The sequence below is a fragment of the Berghia stephanieae genome, chromosome 1, assembly GCF_034508935.2.
Source record: "Berghia stephanieae isolate SIO BIC M18660-M18661 chromosome 1, UCSD_Bste_1.3, whole genome shotgun sequence".
Classification (NCBI taxonomy): domain Eukaryota; kingdom Metazoa; phylum Mollusca; class Gastropoda; order Nudibranchia; family Aeolidiidae; genus Berghia; species Berghia stephanieae.
In genome coordinates this window covers 61,744,976-61,760,411 of record NC_088360.1, presented here as the reverse complement: position 1 = coordinate 61,760,411, position 15,436 = coordinate 61,744,976, and the positions used below count along the sequence as shown (strand labels likewise).

General features: G+C 37.2%; 1 protein-coding gene across 4 annotated transcripts in view; it reads left to right on the top strand.

Moving 5' to 3' along the window:
• LOC144978933 (alpha-N-acetylglucosaminidase-like) overlaps positions 1 to 15,436 on the top strand; it is a 134,231-nt gene that overhangs the window by 90,578 nt on the left and 28,217 nt on the right. For all 4 annotated transcript variants that reach the window (XM_078925561.1, XM_078925564.1, XM_078925571.1 and 1 more), the window contains exons 15-18: positions 3,894 to 3,966; positions 6,781 to 6,867; positions 11,772 to 11,965; positions 14,003 to 14,186. In XM_078925561.1, the coding sequence (XP_078781687.1) occupies positions 3,894 to 3,966; positions 6,781 to 6,867; positions 11,772 to 11,965; positions 14,003 to 14,186 (538 nt within the window). The remainder of the gene's footprint in view (positions 1 to 3,893; positions 3,967 to 6,780; positions 6,868 to 11,771; positions 11,966 to 14,002; positions 14,187 to 15,436) is intronic.

Here is a 15,436-nt window from a genome sequence, read left to right as displayed (position 1 = left end):
CTCTCTCTCCTCTCTCCTCTCCTCTCTCTCTCTCTCTCTCTCTCTCTCTCTCTCTCTCTCTCTATATATATATATATATATATATATATATATATCTTACCCGATCTTTCAAATCAGAATGTCACCATCATCACATCCCTCTCTTCCAAAGCACTTAAATTGATAGTTCAATTACGATCCTCAAAGTACGTATAATGAATACCTTGGGTTAATTTTCTACAAATAATTTTTACAGTTTCTCTCTTCCTAATCACCTGTCACATCTACACCAAAAACGAGATACATATTTTCTCTATCTCCTGCTCACAAAAAGTTGTTTTTTCCCCATGCTCCATTTTAAGTGATTTCTTTTATGCCTGTTAATTATGTAATCTGATACTTTGGAACAAACAAATATTAAAACATTTGTGATAAAAATGGCACTAAATAGAAATATTTTTTTCTTTTAAGTGCATTTCCCCCAGAGAACACATTCAGATAATTCATTTGAGCATAAATGTGAATATTTAGCATTTAGCCCAAAATCGCTCATGCTGCAAACTTATTTTAAAACTCACATCAAAGACAGACTTCAGAAGTCAATTGGTCTTTTCCAGCCATCCAGCCAATCTCCTGACATCAAAACAACATCAGAGAGTGGGCTTCTGGAATGCCTGCACTCTTTACCAAATTGGTAAGTCAGCGCAAGCCACAATAGAGATGGAAAGATACAAGTTGAGCTTGCTTGAAATGGCAGAGGTAGGGGGGAATAAGGGTGGAAAGCAGAAGCTAGGTACAGGAGACACTATCATCTGGTCAGGCTGAGAGGGTGATAACCACCAGGAAAGGGTTGCCCTACTTATTCACCAGAAGCCTGCCCATGCCATACTCCAATGGAACCCAACCAGTGAACAACTGTTATATGTGAGGTTCAACTCCATATATGCTAAAACCTCAGTCATAGTTACATACGCTCCAACAGATGAGATGATAGACCAGTTTTACAGCACACATCAGAAAACAATTGACAATTTACCAAGGCATGATGTTCTTCTCATGATAGGAGACTTTAACGTAAAGGTGGATTGTAACAATGAAAATAGGGAGAGGATCGTGGGAAAACATGGACTAGGGAATGTCACCACTGATAACGGAGAACGTCTGATTAATATTTGTAAAGAGAACACTATATGAGGAACACTGTTCACACACAAGAACATTCACAAGTTGACATGGATCTCAAATGATGGAAGGACCCAAAGTCATATTGATGACATTATCATCAACAACAAAAGGCGACACTCACAGCTGGTTTTTTGTGTCGCAAGAGGTGCAGACATAGGCTGTGACCACAACCTTCTTATAGCCAGACTAACACTCAAGCTGAGAAAGGCAAAAATAGGGACCAGCACAAACGCTTTAATGTAGGGAAACTAAAAGACCCAGCCACAAAACAGTTGTAAAAAGATCAGCTAGGAAGGATAAACGGAAATATGTAGACCAACTTGCAGAGAAGACGCAGGCAGCAGTAGATAAGAATACATGAAAACAGTCTACATGATAGCCAAGAAACTTCGAGGAGACAGAGGTACTAGCCGAGATGTACCCGAAAATGCTGAGGATGGCTCAATGATTACAGAACACATCAAATTAGAAAGATGGAAAGAGCACTTCCACAAAATCCTTAACAGACCAGACCCCAGCACCTTCCCCAACATCAACGAGGAAGATGAAGACCTTGAACTTGATATGGGTGACATTACAGTTGGAGAAATTAAGGAGTCGAAGAATGGAAAAGCTCCTGGGGTGATGGTATTTGCCCTGAAATGTTGAAGGCTGTAGACATAGAGACACCCCATCCTCTCAGAGATATACTTGCAAGATATCTGAGAGCAGGAATCAATACCCAATACTTGGAGGAAAGGAACCATTATCAACTACCAGAGAAAGGAGACCTTTGAAATTGTAATAACTGGAGAGGTATTACTTTACTCTTGTTGACAAGTAAAGTATTTAGTGCATCATACTTAGACGACTCTTAGTAGCAGTAGACAACATCCTGTGACAAGAACAGGCAGGTTTTAGGAGAGGTAGATTATGCACAGTCTACATTTTTCAGGGTTCCTGCGGTCTTCTTAAATTCAAGGACTCATTGAAAACTCCTTGCTTTTGATATTACCTCTTTGAAAAATCCTTGGTTATACGAGATAACTCCTTGAAAAACCTTGAATTTTGCGAGACTGTTAAAAAAAAACAGCGGAGCATGTCGAAATTAGACAAGCAACGAGATCACAGAAGGTAATTTTTACACTGTACAGGTGAAACAATTGCATTCTAATTTTTTCACACAAACACACCCACACACATGCACATACACACAAACACACACACACATCAATAAAGTTCACTTAGCCTCGGTTAGTTTTTAATTTTCACCTACCACTACATTCACTTTGAACACTCTTTCTCTTCTCTCTCTCTCTCTCTCTCTCTCTCTCTCTCTCTCTCTCTCTCTCTCTCTCTCTCTCTCTCTCTCTCCTCTTCCTCTCTCCTCTCTTCTCTCTCTCTCTCTCTCTCTCTCTCTCTCTCTCTCTCTCTCTCTCTCTCTCTCTCTCTCTCTCTCACACACACACACACACACACACACACACACACTCACACACATCAATTAAGTTCACTCAGGTCTTTAGCCTCGTTTGGTTTTTACTTTCACCTACATTCACTTTGAACACACTCTCTCTCTCTCTTCTCTCTCTCTCTCTCTCTCTCTCTCTCTCTCTCTCTCTCTCTCTCTCTCTCTCTGTCTCTCTCTGTCTCTCTCTATCTATCTATCTATCTATCTTTATCGCTCTCCCTTTCTCTCTATCTCTCTCTTTCTCTCTCCCTCTCTCTCTCTCTCTCTCTCTCTCTCTCTCTCTCTCTCTCTCTCTCTCTCTCTCTCTCTCACACACACACACAGACACACACACACACACAAATCAATAAAGTTAATTCTTTAGCCTCGATTCATCTTCTTGTGCTTACCAATGATAAGATCATCACACTTTGACCTCAAACTTTCTCTCTCCCTCTCTCTCTCTCTCTCTCTCTCTCTCTCTCTCTCTCTCTCTCTCTCTCTCTCTCTCTCTCTCTCTCTCTCTGTCTCTCTCTCTCTATCTATCTATCCATCCATCCATCCATCCATCCATCCATCCATCCATCCATCCATCCATCCATCTACCCCCCCCCCCCCCACCCAAACCACCTCTACCACCACACCATCATCACTACCATTACTACTACATTCACCAACCACACATCATCACTGCCATTGCTACTACAACCACCACCACCACATCCATCATCACTGCCAGTACAACCACCACTACCACTACTTCAACCACCACCACCACCGCATCCTAACTACCACTGCAACTACAACCACCACCACCACTTCCTCATCAGCACTACTACCACTACTACTACTACAATCCTCTCTTGGCGAATAAAAATTGACAAAAGCTAGAAATGGGCACTGAAATGACCTAATTGGTTTTGAAAGCGCTGTTAAACACCTAAAAACAAACAAACAAAACAACAGTTGAAACTGACTACATGAACTAGGTACCTCTAGGCCCCTTTTCAAGCCTTGCTCGAATACTTTACCTTTATTTGAACAAGATATTTTGAAAAACTCAATAGCTTATTACTAATTTGTAGCAAGTTATTGTTACTCTGTGACACTTTGCTGCATTAGTTAGAGCTTATCTCAGAGGTAGATTCTGAAGAAAAATTTTCCATGGGATTATGAAAAGTTTTCTTTTTACTTATTCGATTTATTTGTTGACCAGTTGACCTCTGCTTCTAAACAGTCTCAAGTTATATCTATGTAATTGTTACCTTATATTTTTTTATATATATATATATATATATAGGGTGAAAAACTATACTATTCAGAGGTATGGACAATTTAATCCGACGGTCATTCAAGGCTGGAATTTTCTCATGGTGAGTTGATGACATCGTCGTCTTTTTGCAGACTTGAGAGTAAGTTGTAAGCTAGTGATTATTTTTTTTTTCTGATGTCATGAACGATCATTGATTTTCTGATTTAAAACACGAAACTTACATTTCAATGGTTCAGATCTATTGTTTTATTTTCACATATATATATATATATATATATATATATATATATATATATATATATATATATATATATATATATATTTCAAAATAAACTTTTTTGTTAAAAATTGAAATGATTACCACATGTAAGTTCTACATAAATATAAAACGATTCATGCAGAGAAGCTGATTTTTCACGGGATGAATCTGATGACATTTATTTTCCAAATATCAAACCCTTGAACTGTAGGGACCCCCTTTGGCTCATGTGGAATTTAAATTTCATCTCTTTGCCTCTGTTTTTATTTTAAAATCACATCATCTTGTATTTTATTCAGTTTAATGACTAAACTCTTCACTATATTGGAACAGCGTTAGCTCATAACTGTTTTGAATGGAACTTATTGTATTCAAGTATCGTAACTTGTATCGTCCATCTAATATAGTATCGTTCACAAATAGCGTCTGTTCTACTGGCTACCTTGTTGGGAGTTTTTCTTTATCCAACCGTCATTTTGAACACATGTATCTTTTGTTATGTCATTTAATAAATGTTCTTTACTGTAACAATTTGGTTTGTTAATTCTTGGAATAATACATCTTATCAATTAATGATCTAAGAACACAACAAAATAGCGACATGATTTCTGTACAAATTGTGGATGGATAGACTTATAGTTATTCATAATTATGGAAATGAACATTTCATATTAAAGTGTTTGCAGTTAATACTATTTGGCACCGTAATATACAAGAACAGTGACTGTTGTGCTACCTGAGATCTTATCACTTCGTGTGTGTTCGTTTTCCATCCGTGAAACGAAGATTTTTGAAGTATGGCCTTGCTTGGACATATTGAGGAATTCCATTTGACTGGTGATTTAGAATCTTACTGTGAAAGACTGGAACATTATTTCCTAGCCAATTCTGTTTCATCGGAAACAAAGAAGACGGCTGTTTTTCTTAGTGTTGTTGGATCTAACACATACGACCTTTTGAAAAGCATTTTTGCGCCTGAAAAACCAGCAGAAAAATCGTATGATCACTTAAAACCGACGTTATTGAGTCATCTCCATCCAAAACATCTCGTGATTTATGAAAGATTTAAATTTTACAACGGGAGACAGGGTCAACATGAATCAATTGCTGATTACATCGCATCACTTTGACTTCTTGCTCACCACTATGATTTCAAACAGTTCCTGAAGGATACCTTACGGGATAAATTTGTCTACAGGCTGAGTAACGTGAGAATTTAACAAAAGCTCCTACAGATTTAGGATTTAACTCTGAAACGGGCAATTAAAATTGCTCAAAGAATGGAAAGTGCAGAACTCAAGGTTTTTCAGTTGCATGAGCAATTTGCCAAAGTCAACACAGTCCACAACAAGGACCCAAACATGGGAAAAGTTACAAAAGCAACAATAATGTCCAGCGGAAATGTTCTTAAAAGAAAATTGAGCATTCAACTAGATCTCATTCGTCCAAACACCATTGATATGATAAGAGAGCGTCAACAAAAATCAATGGCATAAATTTCAAAATTTGTTCTTTCCTTCCAGGAGACAACGTCATTGTCAGAAATTATTGACACAGTTTTGATAAATGGTCTGACAGGATTATTCTAAAATGACTTGGACCAGTTAGCTATTCGGTGCAGGTAAATGGAACAGTTCATCACTGCCATATTAATCAGTTGAATAGTTCTCATGGATGTGATGAAAGTGAAAATGTTACTCAAGGTCAATATGATCTTGAAAGTAAAATTCTCTATTGGATATAGCTAAATATTTGCAAATGGATTACCTATCCGTTAAAGGCATGAATGACAGTTTGAGTGAATGTTTTCAAATTTAAAGAATTTTATATTTTAAGAGAAATCAATTGAATTTAAATGATTTTAAAAATTAGAAGGGGAGGAATGTTGTGAATGAAAGTTATTGTGTTCAAGTATCGTATGTATCGTCCATCTAATGTAGTATCATTCACAATTTAGCGTCTGTTCTACTGGCTACCTTGTTGGGAGTTTTTCTGTATCCAACCGTCATCCTGTACACATGTATCTTATGTTATGTTGTTTAATAAATGTTCTTTACTGTAACAATTTGTTTTTTTTTTATTCCTAGAATAATACGTCTTATCAATTTATGATCTAAGAACACAACAATAACATTTCAAAATTTAGACAAAAAATCGAACAAATGAAAAGATTGAGAAAGAGTGTTTGAGAGTACCTACGGGATTTAAGTAAAAAATGATACATATTCAGTCTGTTATTATTCCTATAGGACATTTTAGTCTAATAGCTCACTGGTAGAGCACTCACCTTATAGACAAAGGGTATGGATTTCCTCTGACCCTTCTGTTATCCCAGCAATGATTTGGTAGCTTGTCCATTTAAATTGGGTGGAAAGTACTTTGCAATCGATCTAGAATGCAGCAAACAATTGTTATTGTCTGATAAATGTTACAAGCAACCCGGGATCAACTTCTGTGTAATGCACTCTTTGACTTTGAAGATTTTTTTTTTTTTTAATGTGCTTTTATATAGCGCAATATCCACTTAACGTGCTCAAAGCGCTTTTCACTTACAGATGATATATAAAAAATACGTAAAACCAAGTGAGGCAGTTAAAAATTTTCTTTGAACATTACCTCTTTGTTACTTTAATAAAAATGTTCCAAATTTTTCAGAGGAGTGTGTACAATGCACCTGCTACAGTCCGTGACCATGATAAAGTGATGATCACCAAGCGTCCAGACACAAGAATGAATAAAGACGTGAGTGCCATAATTTAACACATTTTTGATTAAAACTCCCTTTTCGAACAATAATTTTGTTATACAAGTGGCATGGTGTTAGCTTTAAAATACAGTCTACTCCGCTTAATCGGGAGTTCAGATTAGTATATATAACATAGAAACAATGGAGACATTGAGTATGCTCCGGTATTTGGGGTGAATTTTTAATTCAGAAAAGTGAGTGGAGCAGGCACTTATGTTGATAACAACATGAGATGAAGTGAGTAGGAAAGTGCCCAAAGACAATAGAGAATAACATTTTTTCATAAACATATTCTTTAGCAATGACTATGAAATATTTTTTTCTATTTTTGTGGGGAAATACTACGTTTAAACCAAAGCCCTATCTCCACTTAGTAAAAATCTATTTGATTTTGAAAATCCATTCATAAATAAAAAAGTTATGCAGTTTCAAAGATGTCATTTATTTGGATGACTCACAAAGACAAAATAATACGGAAAATATGGGACGCTTTTCCTGCGTTTTATATGTGATGTCGCGCGATGGTTCAGTCCGGAAGGTACATCTGGCTGAACTGAGAAAACGGCCATTATATTTGAAAAGTGACTAAAAAAGTCAAAATGCGTTTTTTCAATTTTTGACTTTTTAAGGTATTTTTCTATTATAAAATCGTACCTTTTTCATTAAAAACGGTCTTAAAGTATATAAAATTAATTTTAAAAGAGAATATACCCTGTTTTCACCCATTGAAAGAGGGACCATTTTGACATCTGTTGACGACTCTTTAAGCTTAGCAAAAGGAAGCCAATCTGGTAACCTATAACTTTTTCTCAAAAGGGAACTCCATTCCTGCCTTCGCAATGCTATTTTTAGCCACTTGACCCCATCTTTCGGTCAAATTATATCCCCGAAAAGAGTGTAGCTAAATTCCAGTTATGTAAACAGAAGTAGGCCATGCATAGTTACCAACGGAAAACCCCTTGAATCCTTCTCTCTCATTGGTTCTCGGGATCACGTGGTCATAAGTTATGCAAAATGGCCGCTTACGCTGCACAATTTTTGTTTGAATTTCAAAATCTTGCCTCATTATAAACTTAATTTTATGAGATATGTTGTCAAATGAATAATTTAACTTGTTAGATTCGGCCAATAATTGTATTGAGCTCGTCAGAGGCGATGAGATTGTGGTGATGTGGGCGTGATCGTGCGCTTGCCTCAAATGATTCGCTGAACGAGTGTTGACTGGAGATGGGAGGATGGAATGTGGGGATGAATAAAATAAAGAGCTAGTGTGGATAGACAGATAGACAGAGATGATTACCAGGACGGGAGGACGAGATAAAATGAAAAGATTGACTATGGAATTAAAGGGATTGTTGGAACAGGGAGGAGGCAGATAGAGAGAGGACGAGCGGTGAGGGAGAAGAGAGACTAAAAGAAAAGAGTTAATGGACAGACCGACAGATAGAGATAGCTATAGTGAATAGGACGAAACAAATGAAGAGAGTGATCATGAAATGAAAAAGAGAATGACGGAACAGGAAGGAGAGAGAGAGAGAGAGAGAGAGAGAGAGAGAGTGGGAGAGAGAGAGAGAGAGAGAGAGAGAGAGTTATGGGAAAGAAGGGAAGAAGAGGAGAGAGAGGGCAGGGATGGTGGGGGAGGGGGGCATGCAGGAGGATGTTGAAAATGATGCGATGCGGAAAGAATAAAAACCCGAGTGGGTGGGACCCTTTCCTTCCTAAGTGCAAAGAACTGTTACCACCCCCCCCCCCCCCCCCCCCCCCCACGCTAGTAGCTCAATCAAATTTGAACACATCGATTGAGTAAGATAAATTATGGTTGAGCCAAGACTATTTTCATTCCTTTGTTTCAAGTTTGAAGTGTTAGATTGTCTGACTGACTCATGGCCTTTCACTTTTCAGTCAATCGCCCGTAATGCCTCGCCTACTTTCGCCAGTTAATTTGTGAAGACTTTCCAGATTTGCAGATCTTGTGAAATAGTGCAGATATCACAGCTAACTTTAAATAAACATTGCACAGTTGAAATGGATAAAAGTATGTGTGCTATTTGTTGGGTTTATTTTTTCACTCGAGGGTCAATTTACAAAAATATCGTCATTACAAAAATGAGTGTTGTGTAAAAACTGATGGATCGAATTAAAAATAATGTGACACACATGATATTCACATGCTATATAAAAAGCATGCCAAATCTCATTACGATAGCTCAAATATAACATGCCGTTACTATGGTGATGTATGTAAAATCTTTAAGTGCAAATTTCTCTGAATTTAGGATCTGAGATTAGCTGGAACCTCCCAATTTCAATCTTGTATAACTCAGCCAAAAATTATGATACAATAATGAAACAGGTATCAAATTAAAGAGAAAAGAATGATCTATTCAGAAATACCAAAAGGTCCAAATGTCCAAAATGTACCTTCCGGACCAAACCGTCGCACGACGTCACATATGGTATGTGGCTGTATCTCGCTTAATACATGGAATATGATATTGAAACTTGTCAATTTTAGGGCAAATTTCTCAGAAAATATGATGAAAGCATCAGAAGAGCTCTAGCGTGTATTGTTTTAGAACTGTATGGCTAGGGTCAACTATAATTTTGTTTTAAAATATACATAATATTGATCATTTGGAACAATTCCGAAGGGTTATATTATTGTGTTAACAGCCCACACAAATGATGTGAAAAATGCCTGCTAAATTATTATCAATCAAAATTATCCTTGAGACCACGTCTTATGTTATTTCTGAGAGAGAGAGAGAGAGAGAGAGAGAGAGAGAGAGAGAGAGAGAGAGAGAGAGAGAGAGAGAGAGAGAGCGTGTGTGTGTTTATTTACTGTGAGGAAAAGAGAAATTGGACGAGTCTATTTCTATATTCAAAAGGGTCAAAGATTGTTAAAACATCGAATTATCAACTGATTAGTAAGACAAAATACAATAGCGACAAGCTTAGCACCCCTATGATGTCACAATATTAAAAAATGCCAAAAAATAGACTTTGGCAGCTGAGGTGCCAGATGGCCACGCGTGTGGCCAAAGATAGAATTTAATTTCTTTTATTAAATTTTATTTATTTATTTTCGTCTCAGTGACTTTTATCCTTGTCTATTCAATTTTATTAGTTTTTAAGGGAGTCAGTCTTAGTAGTGAAAACCATTCGAGTATCTTTTTACTCACATTTTAAATCAAATTTGGTCAGGTGGAAGTCTGGCCATCTGGCAGCCTTGCCTTGCAGACGTCACATGCGTGTCAAGCCATGGGGCGGGAAAATGGCTGTCTCACTCATTGAAACGTAAATTGGGTTTATGTTTTGTGATAATACATGAAAAGTACTCACCATATTCCGATGAAATTTGAAACATAAATAGATGAAATATGCATCTATAACCTTATTCGTGACAAAATCACGTTTTAGAAATATTAATGTACCAACACACAAAACTCTGTGTAACCTTAATTGTTTACTGTAACCTTAACGTATATTGTCTGATTAATATTTAGTGAGAATTGCTCATAAAAATGTATGGTTAAAAACAATAACGAAGAGATGAGTGATGTTAATTTCGTTCTTTCTATAAGCCTGTCCAAATCTATAATGCTCGTAATAGGCTTAGTATCAATGTGTCAGTATCGATTAAGGTAAGACGATATTTGGGTTTTTGATGTCCGGTGTAGGGAATACAGATGTGTGTATACATTACACTGGTGTAATGAATACACCCCCGCGTGGTGTCCGGGGTCCCTCAACAGCGAGGGTGCCCCACGTCAAGCCAGCAGATCGTTAAAGGCGACTAAGATGTGTGACTCCCCCGTTTGAGTCACCTGGTCCTCCAGGTTGGGGGTTGTCGAAGGGTTTACACCCCTTCCGTAAAACTCATTGTTACAGAAACACAGGTGGACAAATCAAATCCTTTTTTTTAGCTTGGGTTACCGAAGAGTTTCTGCAATGACAGAATTTATGAAGGACAACAGACAAAGTCGAAAGGACTGACCCGATGACGTCTTCGACAAATAAGCAGCTTCAAATTGTGTCATGGAACATTCGCACCATGTATGAAGCAGGAAAAAGCTCTCAATTTGTGACAGAGATGAGAAAATGCAGGCTGCATATACTTGGGGTAAGTGAAACCCACTGGATACAATCCGGACAGAAACATCTCAGAGTCAGAGAGATGGGGAGAAAATGTTATATGCAAGAAGAGGTGATGGGATTCATAGATAGGGAATAGGAATAATTCTAAGCAAGTTTGCCCAGAAGTCTTTGAGAGGATGGGAACAACATGGGATTTGCCAATCCTAAAGTGGAACAGGATGACATAAGCTATGAAGGTATCGTGGGCCTTCATGGCGTGGGAGAGATGAATGGCAATGGTGAGAGACTTGCAAATTTTTGTGCATTCAACAGTTTGTTGATTGGATGATCAGTGTTTCCCCATAAGAGGATACACAAGGCAACTTGAGTCTCACCAGATGGTTTGACAGAGAATAAGTTGATCATTTTTGTATCTCTCGATGATTCAGATGTTCATTCAAGGATGTGACAGTACGGAGAGAGGCAGATGTTGGATCAGACCATCACCTGCTATTGGCAAAGCTTAAGCTCCAACTCAGAAAGCATGGGACCAGATCACACACAAGAAGAAAATTCCAGGTGAATGCACTAGATGGGGAAAAGAATGAGGAATTCAAACTGCAATTGAATAATAGATTCCAACCTCTAGCTGATTTCTAGGAGGACATAGACTAAGCACAGAGCATTTTGGATTTTTTTTTTCCACCTTTGAATAGCATTCTTTTCTTTTAATTCAGATTGGTAGGTACATTTTTTGGTGATAATATTCCTAATTTTCATACACTATTCATTTTACTCATTGTCATTTATGCTGGTGTGACAGAGATGGTGGTACAACACTGATGATCTTCTCATGGCTTGGGATGCCTTTGTTAAAGCTTCACATCAATTGGAAGGGAGTTATCTATTTCAATATGACCTTGTCGATGTGACCAGGGATTGCCTACAACTCGTGGCGTTTGGATACTATCAATCTATTATTGGCTCTTACCATGCCAAAGCTATTGCACCAATGAGGTAAACATGATAAATATGTACTTATAGATCTGAACAAATGTGTATAAAAGGTGCCAGACAAAGCAAAAAAGAAAAATGCAAGAAAAAAAACCTTTAAAAAAAAAAAGAATATACCTTGACGGGGGATCGAACCTCAGACCTTCTGATTACCGGTTAGACGTGCTACCATTACACCTCAGAGGCCCCCGATAGTAAAATGAGTATCTTGCTGGTAAGAAAAATAGGGTATGGAGAAGTGCAGGTGAAAACAGAGAATAAAAAGTCATGGGGTCAGTGCCAAACTCAGGATCCAAATGATACTCTGGCTGAGAGAGAGAGGACAGCAAGCAGTCGGACAACCGATTGAGCTATCCAGCCACATAAAAATATGGCTATCAAACTAAGTACCAGTCGTGCGCCTCTCTACTCTCAACTACTGTGGGGACCACAACGAGGCTGGCTGACAAACCCTGCGAACTCTCTACACTGAGTGAGCAAATTAAGGTATATGCTCTCCTCTGTATGAAACAAGACATGGTAACATAAACAAACAGGGCACACATGGAATAGCTCTGATATTGGGATGAATAAAATTCAGAAGAGAAATGCCAGATGAAAACAGAGAATAAAAAGTCACAGGGTCAGTGCCAATTTCAGGATCCAACTGACCAGACACCCTCCCCACAGTAGTTGAGAGTAGAGAGAGACATACGATTGGTACTAACTTTGATAGCCATATTTTTGTGTGTTGTAGAGGTCGTATTCTTGTGTCAGTTGGATCCTGAATTTGGCACTGACCCAGCGACTTTTTATTCTCTGTTTTCATCTGGCACTTCTCCATACCTTATTTTTCCCAGCATTAATCCTGGGTGGGGTTCTTGACCTCCTATAGTGGGCAGGGAGGTACTTACTGCGTCTTCTATCCCCCTCTATCTGTTTTCCAACTTGCTTTCTGTCTTTGTCTTGGAATGAGATTACATGGTTTTGTCCTGGTCCTGACCAGATGCCCTGGCTGAAAGGGAAACAGTCAAATGTATAGTTAGTTTTGGGAGATGATATTTTTTTCCTTGTAAATCATCTCTCTGTTATGCACTGTATTATGTTTTCTTTATATTTTATATGATTTGTAAAACATGTGAGTGTGTTCCTCTTAGTGAGGACATGTGCTTGTATCTGGATGAGACTTTTAGTGATCTCAAACTAAGTACTTTGATAGTGTGCTCTTGGAATCTACACCTGTTTCTTATTTGAACTAATTCTCCTTTGTCTTACCTTTTCTTGGGTGCTTTAATTGTAATTCTAGAACTTTTTACTATCCCATTTTCTTCCTTTTTACTGGCACTGATATGACCTTAATGTGTTGCAAGTGCCGTAAAACCCTTAAAAACGAAAACAAACAAACCAGCATTATTGATACTAGTGTCCACACTTTCTCTGATTATCTTGCTGGTTATAGTTTTGGCTCTTTCAGTAAAAAAAAAAAAAATCATCACACCATACAGGCATCATGTCTAATCCGACATGCAAATGTTGTTTTTGGCTTGGGACCATTGTAAAGAGTTTTGAGTGCATTCAGTGGATGTTACACTGTATGAAAGCTCAATTTAAAAAAAAATCTAATTCATTCCTTTCAAAATTTTATATTTATTAAGAAAGTAAATTGCTTAATCTAGGAAAGGCACTTTGCTCATGGCTTCAGATGTTAACACAATTTATAAATAAGTTTGTAGCTTTCAATGATTTTATATTTATGAACTCTCACTTAACCAACCATTTTTCGGATTTTCTCCTAAACGTCATACCCATCTAACATAAAAATAGTTTGTTTTTTAAACTTTTAAGTTTTACACATAATTTTGCTCAGTAAAATTACCTCTACAGCACAGCATTAAGATCTTATAACTATAACAAAAATATTTCTTCAAATTTGTACTGTACAAATCAAAAGAAATCTGAAAGAGAAAAATGTTGGGTATATCATAATGTGTTGATTTTCCAATAGTTGGTAAGGAGAGGATTAATGCATTGATTTTTTGTTGTCATTTTGATCCCCAAAAGAGTGGCAGGAGAACGGCTATCCAATTTGCTGACAGACTTGGACAAACTCCTACTGACAAATGACCGGTTCTTGACTGGGAAGTGGATCACTCAAGCATTAGACTGGAGTACGTCAGCTGCTGAGACAAAGCTGTATGAAATGAATGCAAGAAATCAAGTTACACTATGGGGACCTAATGGCGAGGTGTCTTGATAATGTGACTCTTTATTTATTTTTTTTCTCAGACAAAGTTATATATATATATATATATATATATATATATATATATATATATATATATATATATATATATATATATATTATATAATATATATATATATATATATATATATATATATATATATATATATATTTTATATATATATATATATATATATATATATATATTATACAAATTGTCACTCACATTTTTTGTGGCCGAAACGTCGTCAGTCGGCATAATCCTTCAGACTATGGAAGGATTATGCCGACTGAGGACATGTAAAGAGACACAGAAACGAACGTTTCGGCCACAAAAAATGTGAGTGACAATTTGTATTCTATATTAGCTCTAACCATCATTATCGAGCACTTTCGTACCTACGAGTACCCACCAACACTCATAAATATATATATATATATATATATATTACTGTAATATTTATCGCGATGTTGGAGTCAGTCTACATCGATGTTTCAGGCCTTTCATGTATTACATGATTTTGGTTTGTTGTGTGTTGTTGCTTGTTGAGGCAGGGAGGTACATGCTGTGTCTTCTATCCCCCCATACCCGTTTTCTAATTGTTTCCTGTCATTGTCTTGGAATGAGATTACTTAGTTTTGTCCTGACCCTTGCCGGAGTTCCTTGGCTGGGAGGGAAACAGTCGAATGTCTAGTTATAGTTTTGGGAGATGATATTTTTTTCCTTGTAAATCATCTCTCTGTTATGCATTGTTTTATGTTTAGTTTATTATATGATTGGTAAACATTTGAGTGTATTCCTCTTAGTTGGGACCTGTGCTTGTGTCTGGATGAGACTTTTAGGTGATCTCAAACTAAGTACTTTGGCGGTGTGCTTTTGGAATCTACATCTGTTCCCTATTTCAACCAATTCCCCTTTGTCTTACCTTTTCTTTTGTGCTTTAATTGTAATTCTAGAACTTTTTACTATCCCATTTTCTTCCTTTTTACTGGCGCTGATATGACCTTAATGTGTTGCAAGCGCCGTAAAACCCTTAAAAACAAAAACAAAACAAAACATTGCTTGTTGAAGTGGTTCCGTAGGTTTGTAGTTGATTAGTAGGTGTTTTCGTCTATGTGGACAGCTGTTGTACATCTCGTTTTTCGTGTTGAGTGTGGCTTCATGTGGCCTCTTGAATCTAAACTGTCACTGAGCAAGGATACGGATGGTCAACCTCTTTTTATTTTTCTTCAACTTTGCCCCTATATACCAC